This window comes from Jaculus jaculus, chromosome 12, assembly GCF_020740685.1.
Source record: "Jaculus jaculus isolate mJacJac1 chromosome 12, mJacJac1.mat.Y.cur, whole genome shotgun sequence".
Classification (NCBI taxonomy): domain Eukaryota; kingdom Metazoa; phylum Chordata; class Mammalia; order Rodentia; family Dipodidae; genus Jaculus; species Jaculus jaculus.
The window spans coordinates 38,178,619-38,204,501 of record NC_059113.1 but is presented as its reverse complement, the minus strand read 5'-3'; the positions used below and the strand labels follow the sequence as shown (position 1 = coordinate 38,204,501).

The 25,883-nt window shown below is 44.0% G+C and overlaps 1 protein-coding gene across 1 annotated transcript in view; it reads left to right on the top strand.

Moving 5' to 3' along the window:
• Positions 1-9,084: 9,084 nt before the first annotated feature.
• Positions 9,085-25,883, top strand: part of Dnah9 (dynein axonemal heavy chain 9) — a 369,830-nt gene continuing 353,031 nt past the window's right edge. The window contains exons 1-6 of the mRNA XM_045131009.1: positions 9,085-9,227; positions 11,837-11,899; positions 12,567-12,725; positions 13,708-13,838; positions 21,209-21,420; positions 23,217-23,450. Coding sequence (XP_044986944.1) covers positions 9,196-9,227; positions 11,837-11,899; positions 12,567-12,725; positions 13,708-13,838; positions 21,209-21,420; positions 23,217-23,450 — 831 coding nt within the window. The 5' untranslated portion in view covers positions 9,085-9,195. The remainder of the gene's footprint in view (positions 9,228-11,836; positions 11,900-12,566; positions 12,726-13,707; positions 13,839-21,208; positions 21,421-23,216; positions 23,451-25,883) is intronic.

Here is a 25,883-nt window from a genome sequence, read left to right as displayed (position 1 = left end):
GAACCTGAGTCCGGCCCGGCTCGCGCCAAGGGGCTTTTCTTCCTGCGCACTGGGCCCGAGCCCCCGGGAAGCGGCAGCCTCCGCGGTGCAGTGCTGTGCGGGGACCTGCCCGCGGCTCCCCTGCGGCACCTGGCCGCGCTGTTCTCCCAGGTGAGACAGGGTCGGTGGTGGACACCCCCCCCCCCCCCCGCCATCCGGCTGGCTGAAACTGGCCTTGGGGGTTAGGGAGACGTCGTGAGTGGCGGGTCTAGGCCCAGGGGAGGGCGAGGGGGCGGGGTCACCCGCTGACAAGGAAGGACCGGGCGGAAAAGCTGACCCCAAGGCAAGTTTGGGAATCTGCAAGACAGTGGGCGTGGAAGGGTGGAACTGGAGGAAAGCCAAACAGCAGGAAAAGAGAGAGAGACTTCTGAGGCATAGATGGCATGGTTGAGCTCTAAAGGTGTGAGCTGGTTGGAGGCCAGACCACTGGGAGAACAAGTCTGGGTTCAAGCCAAAGTCAAGAAGAGGAAGGAGTGTGAAGAGTTCCTGGGTCCTGGCTGCTTTGTTAATCATCATTTTTGAGTTGCGAAGGGCAGAAGACTAAAAGTGACCAATTAGGAGGTATTTCAAAATGGCTCTGTGGGGTAGAAGGAGCTGAGAGGCCACAGACCGCCTTTACTTTTGAGAGGAGCTTAGCAGGAGGTGGTCCGGTGTGGAGTCATTTACAAGTAACCTTTCACCGGGAGGTCAGCCCTGTGCTCACAGAAACTGAGTATCCTTTTGGAAATGGCTGGCAGGTATCTGGAAGGGTCTGCCCCAGCTTAGAGAGAAAGGTCAGAGTTGGGTTAGGAAGGACTTTGGGGAGGCTTCTAGACGGAGGGGGGGGGGAGAGAGGAGAGAGGCTTTACAAGAGGAACCAGAGAGAATCTTGGGCCCTGAATACCTTCTGGAGTGGAAGAAAGTTGCCCTGGCAGCTGACCACATGCACTCCTCAAGGCTAGCACTCTAGGTCCAGCAGGTTGTGAAATTCATGTGCGCAGAGTACTGGTGTATCATGCTGCATGTGATTAGTGCTGTGAGGAACACCAAAGAAATAGATGAGTTCCCATCGTAAGTATGCCCTTAATCGTATACTCAAATTTTTTAAGATTTATGACTGTGAGGATAGCATGTATCGGAAAGTGGACCCTACTGGTGCACTCAGGCCCTGGATGCTCCTTGCTACCTCTGTTGTTAGCTCCCTTAGATGCCTTATCATGGGGCTGTGGGAGGAAGAACTCCAAAGAAGGGCAGGATAGATAAGTGAGTTCTCATGGCCCAGGGGAGCTAGGCTGTTAATAGACACTTTAACCACTGAAAGGGTCTTCCCATTGCACCATGTCTGAACACCATCCCTGCAGATGTCCAAGTGTGGGTCACATCCCCTATTGAATGAAGTGTCATTGGTTCAAAAGAGAGACATGCATGTGATCTCAGAAACACACTTGGCATTAAGTGATGCACTGACTTGCAAGCAAGTAGCAATGTCAGGATGGGTAGAGAACAAGGTACCATTTGAGGACTCAGAGACAGGACTCATGTGTGTATGTGAGGATGCCAGCCTGTCTCAGAACTGTCCTGTGGCTAGGAAGTATAACCCAGCAAGCCAAAGTAAGTTTTTATTTATTATTTCTGTTTCTTTGAGAAATGGACTTACATAGCCCAGACTGGCCTTGAACTCACTCTGCAGCTGAGAATAAACTACGGATCCTCCTGCCTCCATCTGCAGAGCGCTGGGCTGGCAGGCATAAGCCAGTCATGCTCAGCTGATTCCTTAAAATAATTGAAATCCTCAGTTATTCAAGAATTTATCTTGGTCCTTTAAGAAAATTATAGACATTATTCTTCAATCAGGGACTAGGTGAATGAATTGTGGCCCATTTGTACCATAGAATTCTGTGGAGCTATCAAAAAAGAATGGTTGCTACGGAACACTCCTTAAGGTGATCTTTTAAAATAAATTTTGGTAGAAAGAAAAAAAAAATTGCCTCCCAAAATATCTCCAACTATACAGTACAGTATTTGCAGGCACATACATCTTGCATCTCCCCCATCCAAGATGTTCTAGCATTCTCCATCCAGCGTGACTGAAATTGTACTCACTGATCGACGGCCAGTCCTATTCTCCAGTTCCCAGCAGAAACCATCCTGTCTTTCCCCATGAACATGGCTGCTCTGGGTGCCTCCTGTAGGTGGAATCAGTCAGTGTTTGTCCCCTTGTGACTGATTTATTCCCCTGAATCTAATGTCCTTATGTTTATCCCTGCTGTTACACATGATAGGACATTGCTTTCTTTTTTAAAAGCCAAGTAATACTGTACTGTATGAATATACCACACTTTTTCAACCATACTCCATCTTGGACAGCAAGGTTGGCTATTTTGAATAATGTTATAGTATAAAATAGTTTTTAAACAGGTGAAGAAATATATGCAATATGTTAACATTTAGTTTTTTTTTTAAAAAAAAGGGAAGGGCAGCAGGACACAGTGGCATACACCTGTAATTCTAGCATTAAGGTGAGACAGGATGATTGACACAAATTAAAGGCCAGCCATGGCTGTATAGTGGATTCATGGCCAGCTGTACAGAGAGATTCTCCTGGGTTAGGAGAGAAGGAGAGGAGGAAGGGAGGGAGGGAGGGAGGGAGGAAGACAAGGCAAAGAAGAGAGAAAGGGAGACACTGAGAAAGGGCGAAAAACAAGGGAGGAAGAAAGGGAGAGAGGAAGAGAAGGAGTGAAGAGGGGAGGGAGAAAAAGAGAGGAAGACAAGGAAAGAAGAAAGAAGAGAGTAAAAGTAGATGAGGGAGTGATAATGGGAGAAGGAAGAAGAAACAGAAATGAGGGAAGGAGAAAGGGAGAAAAAGAAGAGAAATAGGGAGGGAAGATGGGAAGGAAGGAAAAAAGGAAGAGAGGAATGGGGACACCATGAGTAGTCTCTAGTGAGGGGAACTGAGTGGTAGAGGTGCAGGGGCTGGTGAAAGAGTTTTCATTTTAAAAGCTTTTATACTCAAAATTTTTGTGCCATATAAATGTATTATCTATTTATCTTTTAAATAAAATAATTTAAAAGTACCTCAGGTCCTTTACTTGGATTTCTCAAAGCCTGTGACTGGAATCCTCCAGTCATCCCATCTGTATCTACATCTGCTACCTGCACTGAAGCTGATCCTGTGCCCGTGAAAAGCCTTGCCCAGTTCCACCCGCTGATCACTATTCCCTGTGCCTGGCTCTTCTGTCCACCCCACCTCTTTCTCAGTACGGCTTTGGCCAGGACAAGCCCCTGACCCTTCCTTGCCCTGTTCCATCTACCTCTCCACAACACAGCATTAAACTAAAGAGAAGTCTTCCTGCTCTCCATATGCATGCATGTGCAGACTATCATTACAACATTGGATTCATCCTTGTATTTGTTCAAGGTGAAAAAGAATGTCTGGGAGACATACCTGAAAGAAGAATTCCCATTACCTATGGGTGGGTTGGAGGGAGTCCTGCTTCCTTTCTCCTTCCTCCTAATCACTTAGTTCGCTGCTGTCAGCATTTCTACCTAGTATTCTGGGAGTTGACTGCTTATTTGAATTGTTGTGTTTTGGGAGGTGAGTGAGTATTCAAAGTGGGATAGACATGCATTCAAGCCCCATTTCTATCACACTCGAGCAGGTGAGGTGAGCACTCGGTCAGGTCCAGATTTTCTAGTAGGCTTAGGAGGTTTAGTCTTGGTATTCTGGGGACAGGATCACACTCTAACCCAGGGTGGCCTGAAAATTGTTATGTAGACTAAACTGGCCTAGAACTTGCAGAAATCCTCCTGCCATAGACTCCCAAGTGCCAAGATTACAGGTATGAGCCACCACGCTTGGTTTACACAATGTCTTCACCTACTAGGATACTTAGAACCAAGTTTGTTCCTTTGTATGTCTCCTATAACAGGGCAGTTTTGATCCCTGACATCCCAGTATAGTCCTCCTCGCTTCTCTAACTTGTCCTCCTTACCTTACTGTAACCCACACTGGCTCCTACACAGAACTCACTATATTTTTATCCACAGCCCTTCCTGTAGGCTTGAAGATAGAATAGGTGACCTCCTTATTTCTCCTTGCTGCTTCTCCATACATGGAGATGGGCATCCAGTTTGGTCACTTTTTATGGTGAGAAAAAGGAGAAAGAGAAGAGAATGACTCAGTGTCCCACTGTACTTCCTGTGCTATTAATAACTCTGGTAAAAAGCTGGAGAGATGGCTTTGCAGTTTAGGCACTTGCCTGCAAAGCCTAAGGACTAGGGTTCAATTCCCCAGTACCTATGTAAACCCAGATATACAAGGTGGCACATATGTCTGGAGTTTGTTTGCAGTGGCTAGAGGCCCTGGTGTACCCATTTTGATTCATTATCTATCTACCTCTCTCAAAACATTTTAAAAATATAACTTTGGTTAATAAACCTCTCTCCTGAAGAATGATTCATCTTCTCTCCTTCCCTAAAATCTAACACTCATCTGGTGAGATTGGCCCCTGTGGTTGCATCATGTGTGATGATCTAATTTTGTCATGATTTTGGCTACTGGTTCATTGTGATTCTCCTAGCATGGTTCATGCCTTAATATGTGATTATTAAAAAAAAAAAAATCGATCATCTTCTAATCATGGGGACTCTGGTTTCCCTGAACCATTCTCCTCCAGTGATCCTTCCTGTCTTTAGCTCCCCACATACGCTAGGCAGAACATTTCCAGTAACCACCTGTGAGAGTGTCCCTCTCTGATCAGCTCATCTACTTTTCCAGCTCAGTCATCTCAGATCATGATTACAGCAGTGTCTGGACTCTGCTGGGACCTCCAACCCACTACCCTGCTGACTGCCCACTATATCTTGCTCAGTTTGAGTGGCAACTCCATCCTGATCAGGATTGCCTTGGGCTGTCTCCCCACTGGCTTCTGTCTCTTTGGGACATAACTCATGTAACTCATAGCAAACCACATCTATGGTGGATTATAGCTCTCAGTATGCTCTGCCCCTGCTCCAGAAAGCTTGGTGGGGCTGGAGGAAAGCCACGTGGCTCCGCTTTAAATCCCTGACCTTGAACTTCCAGCACATCTTTTCTATTTCCAAGAAGGGGTCATAGTTTCTTCTCATTCTATTCACTTATTTGCTGTTTTAGAACACTGTTTGACAATTTTCTTTTTCCTTTCTTCAAATGCCCCAAATTTCACTTTGCAACTTCATTCTGTAATGACCATTTCTATAAATAAAGAAAATTGAAACAATAAAAATTTCCACAAACATATCTTCCCTGCTTATCAATGTCCCCTCTCCTAACCTCTTCAATCCCTTTTGTTGCTAAACTGGCGGACTGTATTGTCTGGTGTCAACCCTAAGACTTAATGTGCCACTTTTCACCCCGAGTCTCACCTAGAAATACCCTCTATTCGTATTTTACCCCTGCATACTAGATAATTCTCATTAAATACACATCTCATCCCCACTGTCACCTATTTTTATGACTGTCATCCTCCTTCTGAAGTTTCTATTTTGAGATAGGGTCCCTATATTGCCAGACTGTCTGCAAATTCATACTGCTCCCATCTCATCCTCCCAAGTGGTGGAATTACCCACCTTTGCCACCATACCTAATGATGACCCCCTTGGTAATCTTGCTTAAACTGGGGGCAGCATTGCCACTGTCACAACTGGCTTCTTATCCCAGAAGTACTTTCTTCCTTTGGCTTCCAAGACCTCAGAATTTTGATTTCTTCCTGGGACCAGTACTATTCCTTTTTAGTGTCTACTGATGGTGCCTCTTCTTTCTCCCAGCTTCTGAGTATCAGAAGAGTCCTTGGACTCACCTCCTGGACATCTCTATACATATTCTTTACTTTGGAGGTTCCCATTCCATTTCAGAGTTTTATGAACTGCCTGTATCTGCCACATCCCATATTTGTTGGATGTAATCTTCTCTAACCTACTAGCATATCCAGTCTCCTACTCAGTATCTCCGTCTTGAAATCTAAGACACAGATCAAATTCTATCCCATCAAAATGCAAGCTCCTGATTTTCTTTCAGTTCCTTGGCCTTTATTCTTCATTTCATCAGTTTCTGGCAGATCCATTCTTGCTGTTGCTCTAGCCCAAATCTTGGAGCCATAGTGACTCCATCTTGTTTTAAACATGTTTTAAACCTCCCTGAGGTGTGCTGGATTTCAAATGCAGGTAGTTCACCAGTGTGTCCAGCTTGATGTGGGTTCAGGTTCTCCTAACTCACATCATCACACCTATGCAGCAAAGGCTTTATCCACTGAGCAGTCTCCACAGCCCGTGCTCATTGATTTTTTTTTTATAAAAAGCTTTTTGTCTTCTAACATATAATGTATTTTGATTATCATCCCCATTCATTACTTTTTTTCCACTTTCCCCAGTCCCCCTTCCATGGAATCCCCTTGTCATATTTACCTTCTTGTTACCAAGACAAAACATCGCACCAGAGACTGGAGAGATGGCTTAGTGGTTAAGGCACTTGTCTGTGAAGTCTAAGGACCCAGGTTTGATTCCCCAGTACCCACATAAATCAGATGCAAAAGATGACACATGTGTCTGGTGTTCATTTTCAGTGTCTAGAGGTCATGGTGTGTCCATTCTCTATATTTGCCCCATCATCTCTTCAAACCTGCCTCTTTCTGTCTCTCTCTCAAAGAAATAAATAAAAATAAAATAGTTTTTAAAAGATGAAAAAAAAACTGACCCTTAGTAGGTTATGGAAGTAAAGGGTTTATTTCAGGCTTACAGTTTTGAGAGGAAGCTTCGTCATGGTGAGGAAGCTAGCTTGCCTTACCATACATCCACTTCAGAGGGAGAACCAACAGCAGGAGCTCCAAACTGGCTCTGACTCCAAGGTAGGCTAGACTCAACATGACCCCCCACCAGTGATGCACCTCCATCAGCAGTTCTCCACCTGATAGAAACGAAGTAGAAAGCTTAACCAAAAATGCCTGACGCTAAGGGGGTGGGGTTATGTCTTTTTTTCTTTTCTTCCTCCACCATACATGATGGGATGCTGCTCAGTCCAATACTGTACAGATCTTGTGTAGGTAATGACAGCTGCTGTGAGGTCTTGAGTACAATGTTCACATCCAGAAGACAGCATTCCAGAGCATTCCTCCCCCTCCTCTGGCTCTTACATTCTTTCTGCCTTCTCTTCCACAATGCTTCCTGAGCCTTGGAGAACATGAGAGAGATGTCTTATTTACCGCACTCCAAAATCCAACCCAAACCTCTCACCAGTTTTTCCTTCAGACAACCTACACTCATAAGCCTGTACAGAATGCTCCCTAGATGCTGGATCGTAGGAGGACTATGAGTGCTTAAAGATCAATTTTGATACAATCTTTGCCTTTGAGATCCTAGGAAAATTCCAAGTCACCCCTTTCTCTCTTAGGCCATCTGCTCTGGATCCAAAGGGTCCATCTTCATAATGAACATGATGCTTTCTTTCCCCCTGTTGAACTCTCTGTTCACATATAAGTCCTCTTCTCATGAATGTTTCTGGAACAGTCAGACAAGGACCGTCTGGCTGAAATGTAACATGATGGGTCTAGGCATTATATTTTGCAAGAGTCTGGACTTACTGGTCACATACAGAATTCATTAACCATCATTTTTCCCTTCCATGATTTCCTGGGGAGCTTCCTCATTATATCACCTGACCATCCCATCACCTGTCTGGCTGGTATTCGCAATGCTTTATAGGTGCAGGGGCTCCTAGTAAGCTGTACTATTCTCATTGCTAGTGATCGAAACACAATTAAAACTAGCTCAACAGCCTCTAATGCAGCCTGATTCAGAAACTCAAAAATCTCTGTGGTCTGCCAATTCTCTCTTCTGTATGTTGACTTTTCCCCAGTGCCCAAGCTGAAACCATAGAGTAATTGGGAAAATGAGCAAGTGTGCTGCTTTCTTGGTGAACCTGATATCACCACAAGGGTGAAGGAGATAGACACAGAGGACATTCAATTCCTACCAAACCAGAGATACAGAAGTACAGAGTCTCCCATGAGCCCATCACTGAAATAGACCTAAAACAAACCCAACATGGCTCAGGGAAATTTGCAGAAGAGGGGGCAAAGATTGTTAGAGCCACAAGTTAGGACGTTACGCACAGACATTGCCTCTTCCCTGTAACTGATGGTTAACTGCACAATGCATGACCCCCAAACCCCAAGGGGATAACTGGCATCCCCAACAAGGAGTGTCCCTTTGGAGGGGGGACAAGGATGAGGGTAAGGATGGTATCGATATATGCTGTTTACACACTGAGTATGTCCATAACTAATTAAAAAAAAAAAGGAAACAACTCTGGGCTAGTATAAAAGAGAAGCTTTATCTTCTCTGAAAATTTGGGATAAAAGGCTTTGGCCTAGACTCTCAGTGGCTCAGGTTGGGCTCCACTCATACCTTTCAATGTGGGAATTTCCCCAAAGAACTACGCTGAGTAATAAAAGCCAGCTGATTTTCATCCTAAAAGTGGAGTCAAGATCTTAACTTGGCTTCTTAAGAGAAGCAAGAGGATGCTGTACCAAACATGACTTCATGGGCTTATCCTTGGCAACAGGCCAACTGAGGGCTGGGGGAGGCTCACTTTGCAGCATCAAGAGGGGGTAGTGCCCCTGGTTCCCATGAGAAGAGGTGGTTGCCTTGTTTGAATATTTGAATAGGCTGGCAAGGAATTGAAGTCCACTACTCACGAGATGAAATGCACTATGTCTGGCTGTTTTTTCAGAGAAGAGTTGCTTAGCTAGTAGACCTTCTCCAAAGAGTAGAGTGAGGAGTCAACTGTGGATAGACTCTTGGAGGCCCTCCTGATTTTCCTAGATGTCATGGCACAGTGACCTGCAGAAGGATATGTGCAGGTGCCTTTCAGAATTGTTTAGTTTTCTTTTGAAACAAGCTACTCATTAAGTATCCCCGACTAGCTTTGAACTTGTGACCTCCTGCCTTTCTTCCCAGTGTACCTCTGTTCTGTTGCAGGTCATTATACCTGTCCTTGCCAATGAGAAGAACCATCTAGACTGGCCCCACATGGTGCTTCAGGACATCAAGCGGCACGCCCAAGCCCTGGAGTGTGGCCTTTTAGTAACCCTTGAGCATGCAAAGGGGAGAACCTTGCTGCCTCTTCCAGTAGGCTCGGAAAATATGGAGTTCATGGATTGCCAAAGTGAACCAGTGTAAGTGCACCAGCATCGTGGCCATGTGGCCTCTGCAGAGGGCGGAAGCTGGGTTCTCTGAAGGTTTCAGTGACTTTTCTGTTCCTGTCTCGGCAGGTCTCCTCATTCTGCTCACAGCCAGCTGTCAGATCTGCTTGCCAACATCCTTAGACTTTGTGTTTATTTTTTACAGATGGTGTCCCTTGCCCCAGTCCTACTGCCTGACTTTTTTAAAGGCTATCTTAACATAGTGACCTTCTTTCCATCCAGAATTGTTTGAGGACTCAGAACAGCCATACTGATTTCAGTGTTGTGCTTATAGGAGTGCAATTTCTCATTGGCCAATGGGGGTGGGAGGTTGTGCGCCTCTTCCCAGCATGACTCAGTACACAGTGTCACCAAATTTTTGTGGATCTTGTTATAACCTCTTCTAGCAGCTGCAGACTTTTATCAGGTCCTTTAGGAACAAATGTGGCCCCAATGGGGGTCCATATCTCCTGCCTCTGAGTAGGCTTTAAAACCCCAGCTTCTGGGCTGGAGAGACAGTTTGGTGGTTAAAGATACCTGCCTGCAAAGCCTAAGGACCTGGATTTGATTCCCCAGTACCTACGTGAAGCCAGATGCACAAGATGGCACGTGCATCTGGGGTTCATTTGCAATGGTTAGAGGCCCTAGTGTGCCCATTCAGTCTCCCTCTCTCTCCTTCTCTCCCTCCCTCTTTCTCTCATAGATAAATAAATAAATACTTTTTAAAAAAACAGCTTCCTGCTTTTTTTGTATTTGTACTTCATTTTTATTTAGAGAGGGAGGCAGATAGAGATAGATAAATGATAGATAGATAGATAGATAGATAGAGAAAGAGAGAATGGGTGTGCTAGGGTCTCTAGCCACTGCAAACAAATTCCAGATGCATGTGCCACCTTGTGCATCGTGGGTCCTGGAGAATAGAATCTGGGTCCTTTGGCTTTTTAGTCAAGCACTTTAACCACTGAGCCATCTCTCCAGCCCCCAGTTTCCTACTTTTACCTTTATGTTTTATGTATTTATCTGTCCATTTGCTTGAGATATGATCACACTGTGTAGCTCAGTTTCTCCTAGAGCTTGCTCTGTAGCACAGACTGACCTTAAGCTCACAAACTGCCTGCCTCAGGCTCCCCAGTGCTGGGATTACAGGCTGTGCCATTGCCCCAGTGCCTTTCCTTTCCCACTTTGTGCTGCCTGTCAGTATTCCAGCTTTGAGTTCTTCTTGTATCTGTCCCTGGTATATATTCTTTTCCTTTCAAGCCAAGCTATATAAATATGTATATAAATAAATATACATAAATAATATTTTTATAGTTTCATATTTGTATGTGTTTGTGGAAACAAGTATTTTTCCTACATAAGAACAGTCTGTCATGTTGCTAAGAGTTCCTCCATATATTACTGTCATTGTTGTTTATTCAAGAGCCTGAAGAATAATAAGTAATGTGTGCAATAGCAATATACTTTTAACTACTTTTTCTATTGGAAGCAATATAGTTTGTAATTATATCTCAGTTAATTGGAAAACATTATGGTTTAAAAATATTCAATTTTCAAAATAAATAAAATTAAAAATACCCTTTTTCTGTTCCCTTTATATTTTAATTTAATAATATTCAGTATATATGTCTTACTAAGTTTTTCTCCTTTGGTTCAAATTTGATAATTTCCCAAAAGGCTGTATCATTTTGAGGGTGTGGGGGGATGAGCAATTTCTTTCTTTAATTCCTTTCATAATCACTTGTGCCATATGGTTCCTTAACCAATATAAATTTTAAATTAAGGTAGTTTCCTGACTTGAACATGGAACTGTATGGTTTCTTTTCTTGGTCTCTGTGTCCTGGTATTTGGCATGTTAATTCTTAACAGAGACAAATTACATTTTAAAACAAACTTTATTCTTTAATTTTTATTTGTTTATAAGAAATAGAGACAGTGGGTACACCAGGGCCTCTACCCACTGCAAATGAACTGCAGACGCATGCACCACCTTGTGCATCTGGCTTTATGTGGGTTCTGGGGAACTGAACCTAAGTTCTTAGGCTTAGCAGGCAAGTGCCTTAACCACTGAGCAGTTTCTCCAGCCCATTAAAAAAAATTGCTATAAGTGAAACTTGGCTATTTTAAGCAAAACAGAAACATATTTGAGGGGGAAAGCTTGGAAATTCCATTTTTCATTGGAATCAAGAAGACAAGATGAAATTATTGTGCTGGTATTCAGAAAGCTGTTAGTCTGTCCTGTGGAGGAGGTAGCAACCCACTTATTCTTGGTACAGAACTGAGAAATAACAAAAAAAAAATGGGGAAAGCCTGTGTTCTCTGTGTAAAAGGCCCTCTCTAGTGAGAGTCAAGCTGCTAAACACCCCCACATGCTTGCTATCAAGGTGTCCCTGTCTTGACAAGAAGAGCTGATGGCTGTAAAAGTCCTTCAATCCGTCCTCAGAGTATTGATGAGTCTCAAGTCTGTATAATTAATGTTGGATGTAACACAGAAAGAAAATTAGTGTTTTCTGGGGAATCTGGACTTTTCACTGACTTACTCAAGGTAGTCTTTTATGGAAACAAAATTAAGAATTCAAAACTTAAGTGGAATTTCTCTCCTGCAGGATTGGGGCTGGAGAGATGGCTTCATGGTTACAGGTGCTTGCCTGCAAAGCCAAAGAACCCAGGTTTGATTCAACAGGACCCATGTAAGCCAGATGCACGAGGAGGAACACACAACTGGAGTTCATTTGCAGTGGCTGGAGACCCTGTTGTGCCCATTATCTTTCTCTCTCTACCTATTCCTCTCCCTCTTTTTCTCAAATAAATAAATATAATAAAGATAAAAAAAAATAAAAAGGGGCTGGCGAGATGACTCAGTGGTAAAGACACTTGCCTTCAAAGCCTAACAACTGGGTTCAATTCCCTGATACCCACGTAAAGCCAGATGCCCAAAGTGGCACATGCTTCTGGAGTTCATTTGCAGTAGCAAGAGGCCCTGGCACATCCATCTTCATTCTCTGTGCTTGCAAAATATATTTAATTTTTTTAATAAAATAAAAGAAAAATAAAAAAAAATAAAAGCTCAAGATTGGCCCCTCTCCAGTCTCTGGCTTCCTCTGTTCCACATGATCCTTGTCCCCATGATGCCATCTTCTATGACATCTCTACTAGAAGTCAAACAAATGGAGACATTTGATCTTGGATTTCTAGCCTTCACACCATGAGCTAAATAAAGCTCTCATCTTTATAAATCCCTAGCCTCAGAAATTTTGCTCTTGCAACACAGTATCGGCTAATATGCTCAGGTTTAAATTATTTCCACATGTTCCATATTTCTTTCATCTGTTACAGCTTGGAATCCATAGATAAGTCAGTGGTCTATGACATTGAATCTGCAGTTATCAACTGGAGCCACCAAGTCCAAGCCGTACTCAAGAAACTATCCTCTCAACCACTCTTACAAGGGGACAATCCAACGCCGAAGGTGGAGCTAGAGTTCTGGAAGAGGAGGTAGGCGACGGGGCTTATGCTTCAGTTCTGTGGATAAGATGTCTTACAAGTCCAGACCTCCCTCCAGGTGTTTACCATCTTCCTAGAGTAGACATCTTTCTTGGTGTCTTTGGGACAATATAGTTTATTTCTGTGTATTGGGAGATGTCTTGTTTCATCAGGGCCCCGTCACCATCATCCTTTTTGGGTCACTGTCAGCTCACCTACTGTCATATCATAGAAGGAGCTTTCAACTGCATGTGAATTGTGTCATTTTTTTTTTTCCAAATTCTCCTCTTTTCTTCTTGACCAGTCAAGACTAGACACACATACTTCTGTAAGGATCTGAAGACAAAGAAAAGCTGCAACATGGCCTGTCCTAGGTCCCAGCTTCTCATTAGCACATGCTATGTCTTAGACCCATGGGGTGACCAGAAACCACTCATTATTACCTCTATCACCCCCATGTCCTCGCTGCTCTTCATCACTGTGCTTGTGATTTTTTTCTGATGAAGAAGATGGATGGACATTGGGTGAAGATGTCTTTGACCTTACACAGAATATCCGCGCCCCATGACCAGGACTGCCTTAAGGCTCCAGTGCTGTCTGCACCCCCAAGCTGAGATTCCCATCTTCTCGCCTGATTTCTGACCATTTTGTGATCTAAGGCAAGGTCTTTCTCTATCAGCCTTGCTCCAACAATGCTTCTGTCACCCTGCCCCAACCTTGGTGTAAGAGCTAATGACCTCCAGCTGCCAGGATTCTGGGCCACCAGATGGTCACAGCAGTGTTTCCTGGAGCTGTCCTTTGAACCTGTGTTCCTGACTTGGGCTTTTGCCCTCACTGTCCTGGAACAGATGTCCTGGCTCTCAGGGCTGGAGTGCAGTCTGTGTGGAAGCACCCTGAGGCAGCGCTCTTCTGCCTGTGTGAGGGTGGGATCACCACAGTATGACTTGCATTTCCTGAAGCTTACCTGGATTTGCCCTTCTCCATGGCATTGCAGGTGTGAGGATCTGGAATCCATTTATAACCAGCTGAGGACAATTAAGGTGAGAGGCATGGCTGGCCTCCTGCACAAGCTACAGAGCAGCTACTTGCCAGCTCTGCAAGCCATGGTCAGAGATGTTGTCACAGGTGAGAACCAGCAAATTGTTTCACAAACCAGTTAGACACAAATTTCTTATTTAGTGCTACATTTATCACTCTGTGTGTGTGTGCACACGCACACGCGCAGGGATGCACGTGCACATGTGTGAGCAGCATATATGGAGGCTAGAGATCTATGTTAAGTGTCTTACCCCTCTCTCTCCTTCTTGTTTTTGGAGACAAGGTCTCTCACTGAACCTGGAGCTCACCTATTTGGTTAGACTAGTCAGCAAGCAAGCTCTGGGGATCCTTCTGTCTCTGCTTCCCCAGAGCTGAGATTACAGGCATGTGCTACCATGCCCAGTTTTACGTGAATGCTAGAGATTTGAACTCAGGTACTTACTTATGCTTGTGCTGACTGAGCAACTCCAAGCCTCCCTTCATCTATTTTTTTTTTATTATTAATTTCATCATCTTCAAGTCCTTGCTATCTTCTCCTCTGACTCAGGAGAACATGCTCGTAGGAATGATGGGTCTCAAACACAGGAGCCGCCATGCTCTGTTGTGTTTGTAGTCCAGCTGCTTTGTGACCTTAGGCACACCCACGCACCTTTCTGCCTTGCCAACCCTGGCTGTGGCGCTCATGCTTCTTGCCCAACCTACCTTCCTTTGCAAGACATCTAGATGAGACCACTATTGGCTGCACCACCTGTGGAAATTCATGCTGTGAATTCACCTCTGTAGTTCAAGTCTCTATACTTTTGCTCCTTGGAGAAATTTCTATTTTGTTTCTACCTTCGTCTGCCTTTTCTATCCATATGGTCAGACGGGACTGCAATTTCCTGTTGCTCTGAGCACCAGACAAGATCAGCCTTCGTCAAAATTGCAAAGCCAGCAGTGTCTATCATTAGAAATAGGTGGATGTTTTCAGGACTCTCTGTCCACTCATTTGTGCATTTTATTTCTTCTTTCCTTTCTTCCCATCAGATCGCCCCCTTGCTCTTCAGTGCAGTAGGGCAGAATGTGCTTTAAAGTGCTTACAGTTGCATATGAGTTAAATAAACTTAACCAAAGGAATGATTTTTAAAATAATTTTCTTCCCCTAGAAACTTCTTTAAATATTCTGTCCCATGTATGTCCAAAATATAAAATTATTCAAGGTTTACTAGCTCAGTTAGTGAGAACAGCACTCTGTATCCAGAACCCATTGCCCAATGTGCAATTTTACCTTCTCCTAATAGCGTGGAGTTTGGTAACCATTTAACTAATAGAATACAAGTGTTAATGACTGTTTTTTCTTCTTTGGGTGTGTGTTTAGATAGCATATTACTGATGCAGGAATTTGGGGGTTTATGAGGGGTCCCCAATGTATGAGCCCCAAGTTTTGGGTTCTGTCCTACCTTTCGCAAAGAAATGATAAAGCCAGACTCAAGAGGGATAAATTATTAATTATCAAATGTATTGAGAGGGGAATCACAAATTGTGGGGTTTAGGAAGGAAAGCTAGAACAGATTCATAAACAAATGGGGAGGAGGAAACACACTCTCAAGTGGAAACACTGAATAGTTTATAATGTTTGTTTAAGAGAAATTGAGGTTTGGGGGGGGACAAAAGTGGGGTATACTTGAAAGCATGGTGGCCTGACAGAAACTAAAACTTTTATAGAGAAAAGCTGCAAACACATGGACTTGAGAGAAACTGAGGCTTTTAAAGAGAGATGAAAGCTGCTGGTGTGTGGAAAGTAGAATCTAGGAGCTTGTGTAGGGAAACTTGGGAACCCACACATGGTAGATTCAGAAACCACAGGAAAATCATGCATGTCATCAAAGAGAGAAGTTACCCCAAACTATAAAGCAGAGAAGCAGAAACACCATCCAAACCAAGAAACAGTCTTATGCTCTTCCCCCACTCAGCCAGGCTAGGTGAGGGGGGGAAGTCCAACACACGTGCATCCTTGTGGCCCTCGGGAAAAGTGGTAGGCAGAGCAGAAGAGCTGAGCTGAGCAGAGCTGAGCTGAGCTGAACAGGTGGAGTTGACAACAGGAAAAAGACAGGAGCCTTTATAGGCAAGGGCAAGACCAGATTGGTTGTTAAATGAAGGGCGGATCCCTAGGCCAGCCCTTTCAGGGCTGTCTGTCTAGGAGTTGCTAGACTAGGCAAGAGGGGGCGCTCTATATCAGCCTCTATTGCATACTTCAGGGCGAGATGGCATGTATGTGTGGTAAGTCCTCCTACTCTCTTTGGGCTTCAATCTCTTAACTAAAACTGCCTTTAAAAAAATTTTTTTTGTTTATTTTATTTATTTATTTGAGAGCAACAGAGAGAGACAAAGAGGCAGAGAGACAGAGAGCATGGGCGCGCCAGGGCCTCCAGCCACTGCAAACGAACTCCAGACACGTGCGCCCCCTTGTGCATCTGGCTAACATGGGTCCTGGGGAATTGAACCTCAAACCGGGTTCCTTAGGCTTCACAGGCAAGAGCTTAACCGCTAAGCCATCTCTCCAGCCCTAAAACTGCCTTTTAAAAAAGCTAGATTTCTCCTGTCCTCCTTCATTGTTGTATAACCCAGACTGGCGTTGAACTCAAGATTCTCCTGCTTTATTCTTTGAAGTGCTAGGATTACAGGCATGAACCACCACACTCAGACTTTGTGCTGGGTTCTGACATGTAACAGAGGAGAACTGGCAAAAGAAGCCTGTGATCTGTCTAGGATTTCACACGGCTGCTGCATCAGCCAATGAAGCTGGTGTGAAAAGAGATGTCTCCTGAGGCCTCAGTTTACTGCTTTTTGTGAGAGATGGTGTCCCAAAGGAACCATAAGTGTTCCACGGTTATATTTCAATTAAAATATGTAAAGATCCCCAAAGGTTGTTTGTTATACCATTGGTGTGACGGATAACTGCAGCACACTTGTGGATGCGGGAGAGGTATTGTGTCAAATGTCTTTAGAGTGGCTCTATTTGAAAAATGATAGTAGTTTTCTATTTTGGATAGCGATTTTTTTAAGTTTTTTTTGTTTTTTTTTTTGAGAGAGAGAGAAAGAGACAGAGGCGGAGAGAATTGGCATGCCAGGGCCTCACCCAATGAGGCCCAACTCCAGACGCTTGCACCACCTAGTGGTCATGTGTGACCTTGCGCTTGACTCACCTTTGTGTGTTTGGCTTTGTGGGATCTGTAGAGTAGATAATGGGTCCTGAGGCTTCACAGGCAAGCATTAACCACTAAGCCATCTCTCCAGCCCTAAAGGTTGTTTTTTGAATTTAATTTATTTATTTAAGAGAAGGAGAGAAAGAAAGGAAAAGGCAAATGAGAGAGGAAGAATGAGTGGTCCAGGGTGTCCAGCCACTGCAAATGAATTCCAGATATATGTGCCACCTTCTGCATCTGGCTTACATAGGTAGTAGAGAACCAAGCCTGGGTCCTTAGGCTTTGCAGGCAATCACCTTAACCACTAAGCCATCTTTCCAGCCCTTGGGTAGAAATTTTAAGTTGTTATTTTGTACATAGTCTTCCAGGTCTGTGGGTTTTACATTCTTGGATTCCACCAAGTGTGGAGCAACCTTTTTCCCTTGATTTTGTCTATCCTGAACATGTATAGACTTTTCTCTTGTCCTTTTCTTCTAACCAACAAGGCACACAGCTATTTACACAGCATTATATTACAAGTAGCATACGTGATCTAGAAGTGATTTCAAGTATACAAGAGAGCCAGGCATGGTGGCACACACCTGTAAATTCCAACACCTGGAGAGTTGAGGCAGGAGGATCTCATGGTAGAGACCATCCTACATATGAAACACTGTCTCAAAACAACAAATGGTGTACTAGGGTATATTTTGAATTTGGTATATGTAAGGGGTGGTCTTAAAACCAATCCCCCATGCAGATAGAGACAACTAAAGTTTTATTTAGGTTAAAATGGGAGGAAATTTAGAGGGCTATCAGGGAACCAATGTTACAGATTTTTACAGATATGACACAGCTCAAAATGGAAGTATGTACATATCTAGAATTTGGGGCTGTGAGATAAAATGACTATTGTATAAGCTTACTGTGAATTGGTTATTTAGTATATATGTTTTTCACAGTGGTAGATTAAGAAACTTATTATTCACATACATTAATGCTTGTAAAAGACTTGTCTCCCTAGGCCAGTTTTGATAATACTTTCTTTTTAGTAGAGTGTGTACTGGCCATGATAATAAGAGAAAAGAAACACCACAATAATAATACCAAATAGACACTATGATAGTAGAAACTCTTTAAATGTGTAATTCAATTCCCATGATGGGATAAGAGAAAGAAGTTGACTCAAGGTGTTAGGCAGAAACTGGCCAGAAATTTGGCAGAGACTACAAGAATAAAAAGATTTTAAAGGCTGTCGACTGATCTTATCACTTCTAATTTAAATTTCAGAAGATCTGGCTTTCTTTGTCCTAAGTAGATATAGTATTGCATTCTTATTAGTCATAGTCAGGGCAGCTCACTGGATCTTGGTAGATTAAAGAGAGAGGAAAAGAAATGTCACTGATATGTGAGCATTAGCTGGAGAACTAGAAATAAAGAAGATGCTTGAAAGAATGGAGGAAAGATTTCAGAAGTGAAATTGATCACATTACAAAAAACAAAAATCTTTGGGAAACAGGGAGAAGAAGTCATCACCCTCCTAATAAAACCTGGCCATGGATTGCTCCCCACTGGCTTCTAGGGACATGACCATCAAAGTGCCACCCAGGGGCCAGTTGTGCAGGTGCATCTGTGCTGCTATGACAGATGACAGCTGATAAAGAACAGTCATTCCTTCCTTGCTGGTTTGTAGTCTATAGAGACCGAGATCATGACCAAATTCAGTTTTCCTGGTGGGCGCTGCTCTGTTTCCTTGGTTGCTGTGCCTGAGCATGTGGACGGGTTAAGGGAACGCAGACATTGGTTTTACAGAAGATTTCATCCTAGTCACAAGTGAGGAACCCTGTGGCCTGACAGGGCTATTACTTAATACCATCACACTGGCCATTAAATTTCCAACATCTGACTTTTAGAAGGGACACAGTCAAATGAACTATGGCCCCAAACAAGCATTTTTGTAAGTGGTAAAGTCCAGTGCTATACTAGAGCTAAAATGTACTAGTTTTCCATTGCATCTCTTTTGCTTTCCTAAGATGCACTCAGTGAAGCTAAATGGGTAGCTGGGATTTAGACATAGTAGAAATTACCAGAACTATTTAAATACAGAGATGAGTACAGTGATGTGTAGAGACATCCAGAAGGAGAGCCAGTTGTTAAAGATCTACCAGCCAATGGGGATTGCATGAACACAAGAAAGCCAACTGGGGGTGTCCCTGCATGGTAGTGTAAGTGGTTAGCAGGCATGAGTCTCTAGATTCGGTCTCTAGCAGCACACACACACACACAGTACACGCCCACATGCACATACACAAATACAGCACCACAGTCACTTATCATTTATATTGTATTGAGTATGATAAATAATCTATAGATGCTTTCAAATATACATGGAGATCACACAGGTTATATGTAAATAGTACACCATTCTACACAAAGGACTTGTGAATCCTGGGCCTTTGGGTTCCAAGTGAGTCCAACTACAAATTCCCCTTAGGTAATGAGGAACAAGTCTCTTTAATACAAAGTGTAAGCCTATCTCTATATGTCTTCACTGGTCTTTCTCATCGATATGAGTACTCCTCAGTTGAATTAGAGAGCCACCATGTATTCTCAGATATTATGGTCTTTAAAAAAGTAAAGTAGTACCCACTTGTATGATGGAAGGTAATGATTCTTTGTTGTTGTTGTGTATAGGTATATGTGTATGTGTGTGTATACATTTGTGTACAGACGCTCGCACACAGTGTGCATACATGAAGAAACCAGAGGAGGACCTCAGGTGTCCTCCTTTGGTGTTCTTCTGCCTGATTTCCCTCCAAAAGAATCTCTCACTAAACCTGGAGTTCAGCATTTCTCGGCTAAAATGGCTAACCAGGGAGTACCAGCAATCCTCCTGTCTGTGTTCTTTTCAACACTGGTGTTATAGATAAACACAGCCATACCTAGCTTCCTACATAGGTGCTGAGGATTGATCTCAGATCCTCATGCTTGTGCAGCAAGCACCCACTGAGCTATCTCTTAGCCCCAGATCATGATTCTTTTTAAAGGTATTTGAAACAGAGTGTCATCAAGAAAACCCTCCTATGCCTGCTGCTCCTTTGCCACCTCCTCTCGTGGCACATATGAAGCCAGAACATGTATTCATTAGAGTGGCTGTTAGATATTAGCCTCTTACCCTAATCCAGAGGTTCTAATACTTGACACTAACCTCTGATGTAAGAATTACTGCTCTTATCAGTTTCCCATGGCATTTGAGTTCAATTCACATGATCATTGATTAAGGACATAAAGTACAAACATCTACATCCACAATCTCCATGTATCTTAAGCCTCACAGCTACTGAGCCAGGGGGTCAGAAGAATAAACTTGGGTAACTTTTTCTATTTTTCTTGTGGAGGTAGTCAAGGCTGGTTGACTCATTCACACAGTGAGCCTGTGCAAATTGTCAGGCATTAATGTCATTTATAAAGCAGGATGCTACACACATGTACTTATACCATGTGCACACACACACTACATACAGACAAAAAGTGGGGGCTACAGAGATTGCTCAGTGGTTAAAGGTGTTTGTTTGCAAAGCTTTCTGGCTCAGGTTCAACTCTTTCCTAGCTACCAGCCTGCCTTCAACTCCCCAGGCATCCATGTACAGCCATAATCAAAAATGTCACGTGAATCTGATGTTCCTTTGCAGTGACAAGAGACCGTGGCACTCTTACACACACACACACACACACACACACACACACACACACACACACAAATAAATAGATAACAAATGAACAAAACTTTAAAGCGAGGTGCTAAGGCTACTACAGTGGGCTTTGTATGGGATGGCACATGTCTAGTGGAAGACATTCCCGTGTATTGTAAGTACTTGCTGAATCAGGGATCTTTTGAGTTTAGGGTGAACACAGAGCCTCATCCACATGCTACAACTGAAGGCCATCTGCTTTCAAGGGACAGCACATGATTATCTTCTCGGCAGAAAATCATCTGCAGACCTTCCCCTCAGCCCAGTTTGTACAAAGCCTTTCACAGACCCCGAGTTCCCTCTCCCTTCCCCTATCAGTTACCACAACATGGCTGGCTAAGGCTTCTGTCTTTCCTTGGCTATATTCAAAGGAGACAGAGTATAACATTTTTCCTGACTTTGGAAACCAAGAGAACCTTACCATCCTCTGCCCATGCTGATTCTGTATTGCCTGTAACTTCACTCTGCTTTGTTGGTTCAGGAAGAAACTGACAGCCATAGCTCCTAGCAAGGATGGCTAACCATCTTTAATTCCTTACAGCTCTGATGGAAGCTCAAGACATCCATGCGCACTTGTCACCACTGCAACGCCACCTGGAGGCCCTAGAAAGCGTGAGCTTCCCCGGCATGAAGGCCAAGCTGCGGCCTCTGCTCCACGTGGTCTGTCTGATCTGGGCCTCCTGCAAGGGCTACCGCTCCCCAGGGAGGCTCATGGTGCTGCTGCAGGAAATCTGCAACCTTCTCATCCAGCAGGTGGGCTGCCTGGGCATCCCAGCAACCTTTCCTCTGGGGGCAGGTTGGCGTGAAAGCAGAGTAAAGAGAGAGAAAAATGCCTTTTCCCCAGGTGTGGAAGTAATTGTGTCCAAAGAATTTTCACACGTGGTCAAAGCCCAAACCTGTGAACTGTTAATCTACTTCTGCTTTCTTTTTTTTTTTTTAATTTTTTAAAATTTATTTGAGAGCGACAGACACAGAGAGAAAGACAGATAGAGGGAGAGAGAGAGAATGGGCGCGCCAGGGCTTCCAGCCTCTGCAAACGAACTCCAGACGTGTGTGCCCCCTTGTGCATCTGGCTAACGTGGGATCTGGGGAACCAAGCCTCGAACTGGGGTCCTTAGGCTTCACTTAACCACTAAGTCATCTCTCCAGCCCTACTTCTGCTTTCTTAAGCACAGGAGATTGAACCCAGGGTCCATCACATGCCAGACAGCTAGGCAAGTGCTCCATCATTGTACTACATGCCCCCTCTTTTATTAATTTTATTTTGAGACAGGATCTTGTTAAACTTCCTAGGCTGGCTTCAAACTTACAGTCCTCTGGCTTTACCTACCCTCCCACCCCCAGAGTAGCTGTGTAAATGTTAAGGATTGTGTTTGTAAATAGAATGAGAAGCCTTCATTGGGGTGACCTTCTCCCCATAATGGCTTCCTTTGCCTCTGAGGGTGACAACTCTGAGGAAGAAATGAAGAGCTTTGAGTGGCTTCTAGTAACCAGCACCCTGAGCACACTGAGCCACAAGATGCTGTGGTTACTATGAGCGGCTCACAGTAACCGGTACCCTGAGCACAGTGAGTGACCAAATGTTATGGTTACTAGGAATGGATCGTAGTCACCGATACCTTGAGCTCACTGAATATAAGACGCTATGGTTACTATGAGAGGCTCACAGTAACCGGCACCATGAGTTCAATGAACCACAAGATGCTGTGGTTGCTGTGAGGGGCTCATAGTGCACCCTGAACACATTGAACCGCCAATGTCATTCTATGCATGATCTCAGTCAGTAATCAGGTGAAGCTTATGTGGAGGTCAAGAAGGGTCTTAGCATCTATTCTTATTGATATAAAGATGTTGGCTACTTTACCCAAGGACACCCAATCCCAAGTTGTCTGATGCATCAGCTAGTATTTTGCCATTGCTGTCAGTCAGGACTGGGGACTGAAAATGCAAGGAGACCCAACAAAAAGGAGCATCAGTAAAAGACAGTTTATTGGCTCCTGTACTGTAAAAGTCCACAGCAAGTCTGGCTGCAGCCCTGGCTTAAATTGTGGCCCCAGATGCTGCCATGATATCCCATGTCTCCCTGCCTCTCCTTGTGCTGGAGAAAGTGGCTGCCCAATATCTCCCCCTCCCAGGTTTTCCTCATTCAAGTCTCTTGGAGACATAAATGATTATGGTGCAGAGAATTCTTGCATTCAAGGTATTTCACTACCAAGACCAATAAAGCACAAGGAGTAGGTGAGATCATTCACTGGTCCCAGCTGAGCTGACTCAACAAAGAGAACTCACGATGCCTCCCTATGACTAGTCACTGGCCAAATCACACTGATTAGTTGAAGTCACTGTGGATGAAGGGTGGACATGACTGTGGCTTAAACCCAGGTTCCAGTCCACCTGTGGAACTGGAGGGCTGAGCAAATGTTTTCTACATTGTCCTAGTGAAAGTGTTATATAGACAATGGTTCAGTTCTGAGATGGTGTTGACACAATTATAGGATAACCTGCACCAAGCAGCCAGACTCAGGTCCACTTATCTGTTTACATTCCAGGCTTCCAATTACCTTAGCCCCGAAGACCTCCTGAGAAATGAGGTAGAAGAAAGTCAGAGAAAACTGCACACGGTTTCAGACACCTTCAGTTTCTTTAAGAAGGTGTTTCATGACAGAAGGGAGAATCTACACACGTACTTCAAGGAGAAGCAGGAAATCAAGGAATGGGATTTCCAGCCTTCTCTGGTCTTTGTGAGGCTAGATGGCTTCCTAGGCCGGCTGCATGTGGTGGCGGTAAGTATGCTCATTCACCCCAGACCCACCCCACATGGGAGGAAATGCAGGAGCCCCAAATGTGGAAAACGAACAGCTTCTTGATCAGAGTGTCAGTCCCTAGGGGACAGGCAGGTAGGTTACTCTGTGGCAGCAGAGGCGTGTGGAAGAGGCTGTTGACAGGGGGAGAGATTTGGCAGCAGATAGCAAAGCTAGGAACAGTGGCTGAGCTCTGACTTCCAAAGGCCTTTTTCTAGAGACCATACCTCATGGTTTCACAACCTCCCAAAGTGCCACCAGATAGGGACAAAGTATTCAAATTCAAGAGCTTGTGAGTGACATTTTGGGTCCAGATGAAAACATTAATCCATCAATCCTCCATTGGTTGTAAGAATCCATTTCAAAAATTCAATAAATAGCTATAATTTGTTTGAGTTGATAGGAGGGTTTTCTTATAGATCCACCTAGGAAGAAGGCCCAAAGACTCAGCTAGTTTTCAACTTGCCCAGAGTCTGAGCTACGTTTCAAATAAACTTTGTCTGGAAAGTCCAGTGTGCAAAAGAAAAACAAGGCAATGCACATGCAGCCATTCATTCTCACAGAAGGGGCCGCTTTGATCTTCTCCTCCATTCCCAGACTGCCCATGTGTCTCCCAAACCCCCAACACGAGTGAACCTTTGGAGAAAAGAAATGCAAATTTGGCTGACAGTTGTCTTTCACTCAGTTATTTAAGAAATAATATGACTGTTCATTTAAGTACTAGGGTGAGAAGACATGAATGAGACTTTTACTTTTGTGTTAAATCTCAGAATTTAACACATAGCTATAGGTTTGCTGGTTGAGCTTTGAGGGAAGGATACTAGTCATGGAAAAAGGAGCACATATTTCAGACTGCCTTATGAAATTCAGAGTCAAGTTCAATATTAGAGCAATGGCCGAGGGAACAGAGAAGGAATTGGAATCATGTCCCCAGCTATTAGCAGCAGAGATTGGGAGTGAAGAGAGATGCATTGGAAAGACATTATGATGAACTCAACAAACCACTGGATGATAACAATAAGAGAATATGAGACAGATTCTGGAAAAATTATTGAAAGATACAGATCGAGCATAATCATGTATCAGGCACTGAGAAAAGCACTAAGATATAGATATGAGTGGAAAATGGCTTTGCCTGTAAGAACTTCCTGAACTTTCTGTGCTCATAGCACGGGAAGAGGGAGGCAGACATATAGAGGAGATCGACCTAGCAGTAGAGAGGCACAGATTCGGTTACTTCAGTAAACTGAATTGAATGCCACAATAAAAGTGAAATTGCTTACTTACTGGGAGTAAGAGAAAAGGGGTCCTAGCCCAGCAGGGCTTTGAAAAATAGTGAAGAGCGCAAGAAATCAATTTTGAAACTGGACGAGGAAATCGCCAGGAAAAACAGATGGGGAAGAGCATATAGACAGAAAATATATGAGACAGCCAGAAGCTAGATCTTATGAAAGGCACACATTAAATCCTTCATCGGAATCAGGAGAGTGTTAATAATTGATATCTAGCCTCATCTTAAATGCCTCATTTTCTCTCAGCCATTGCCAGCATGGCTCTGGCTGCTCAGCCCCTGCCCCTCCACCTACCTCACCTCTTTATTTCTTCACCTCCTGTATCAGCTCCTTGGCTGTTGCTTAACTCTTGGCGCTCTGACTTGGGCTGACCACAGAGGCATCATTGACTTTGTCACTCTTCAGCGTCATGTTTTCAGGTTCTCCAGCCTTGGCCATGGCTTAGAATGTTGGGCAGGGTCCTCGGGCCGTGAGCATGCATGCTAACATTGTGACTTTGCATATAGAGAGCTACTCTAACACTAAGGCACCTAATCTGCTGGGGATATCAGTAAATATTAGCCGAGATGGTCACAAGCCTTCCCAGAGCCATTACCCACACAATAGTCCCATCTCAGGCTGCTTTTTCCTTCCTGAATCAAGGGCACACATGCATAAGAAGCAGTTTCTCCAGTTTAATTAGAGGGAGATGTGCATGCTCATGCCCTTGGCGTTTGGTGTCGGCCCCTCCGAAGTTGCCTGTCCTGTGTGCTCTGCTTCACTTCTTTGTTCCTGGGCACAGCTCCACCATTTCTTCTCATTTATTATTTTTCATCTTCCAAATGCTGGCTCAGACTCATCCCCCTTGCCCTTTGCTGTCTTCCTCCCCCCATGTCTTCCCTTCTCAGCTCAGTGCAGCGGGGCAGGGGACTATTGATTGTCCTCTGGCATATTTCATGTAGCCCTTTAGTTAACATTCTGAGTATCACGGTGATCGATGCCTGTTTGAAATGGGATTAATTTGCTTCTCTCCGGCAAGAATTAGCATGAACTTAACCTCCTTCATCTTCTGTTCGAACACAATATATGACCACCACAGTGATGGTACCTGCAATTAATAAATGGATGAAGTCAAGTGAATCCA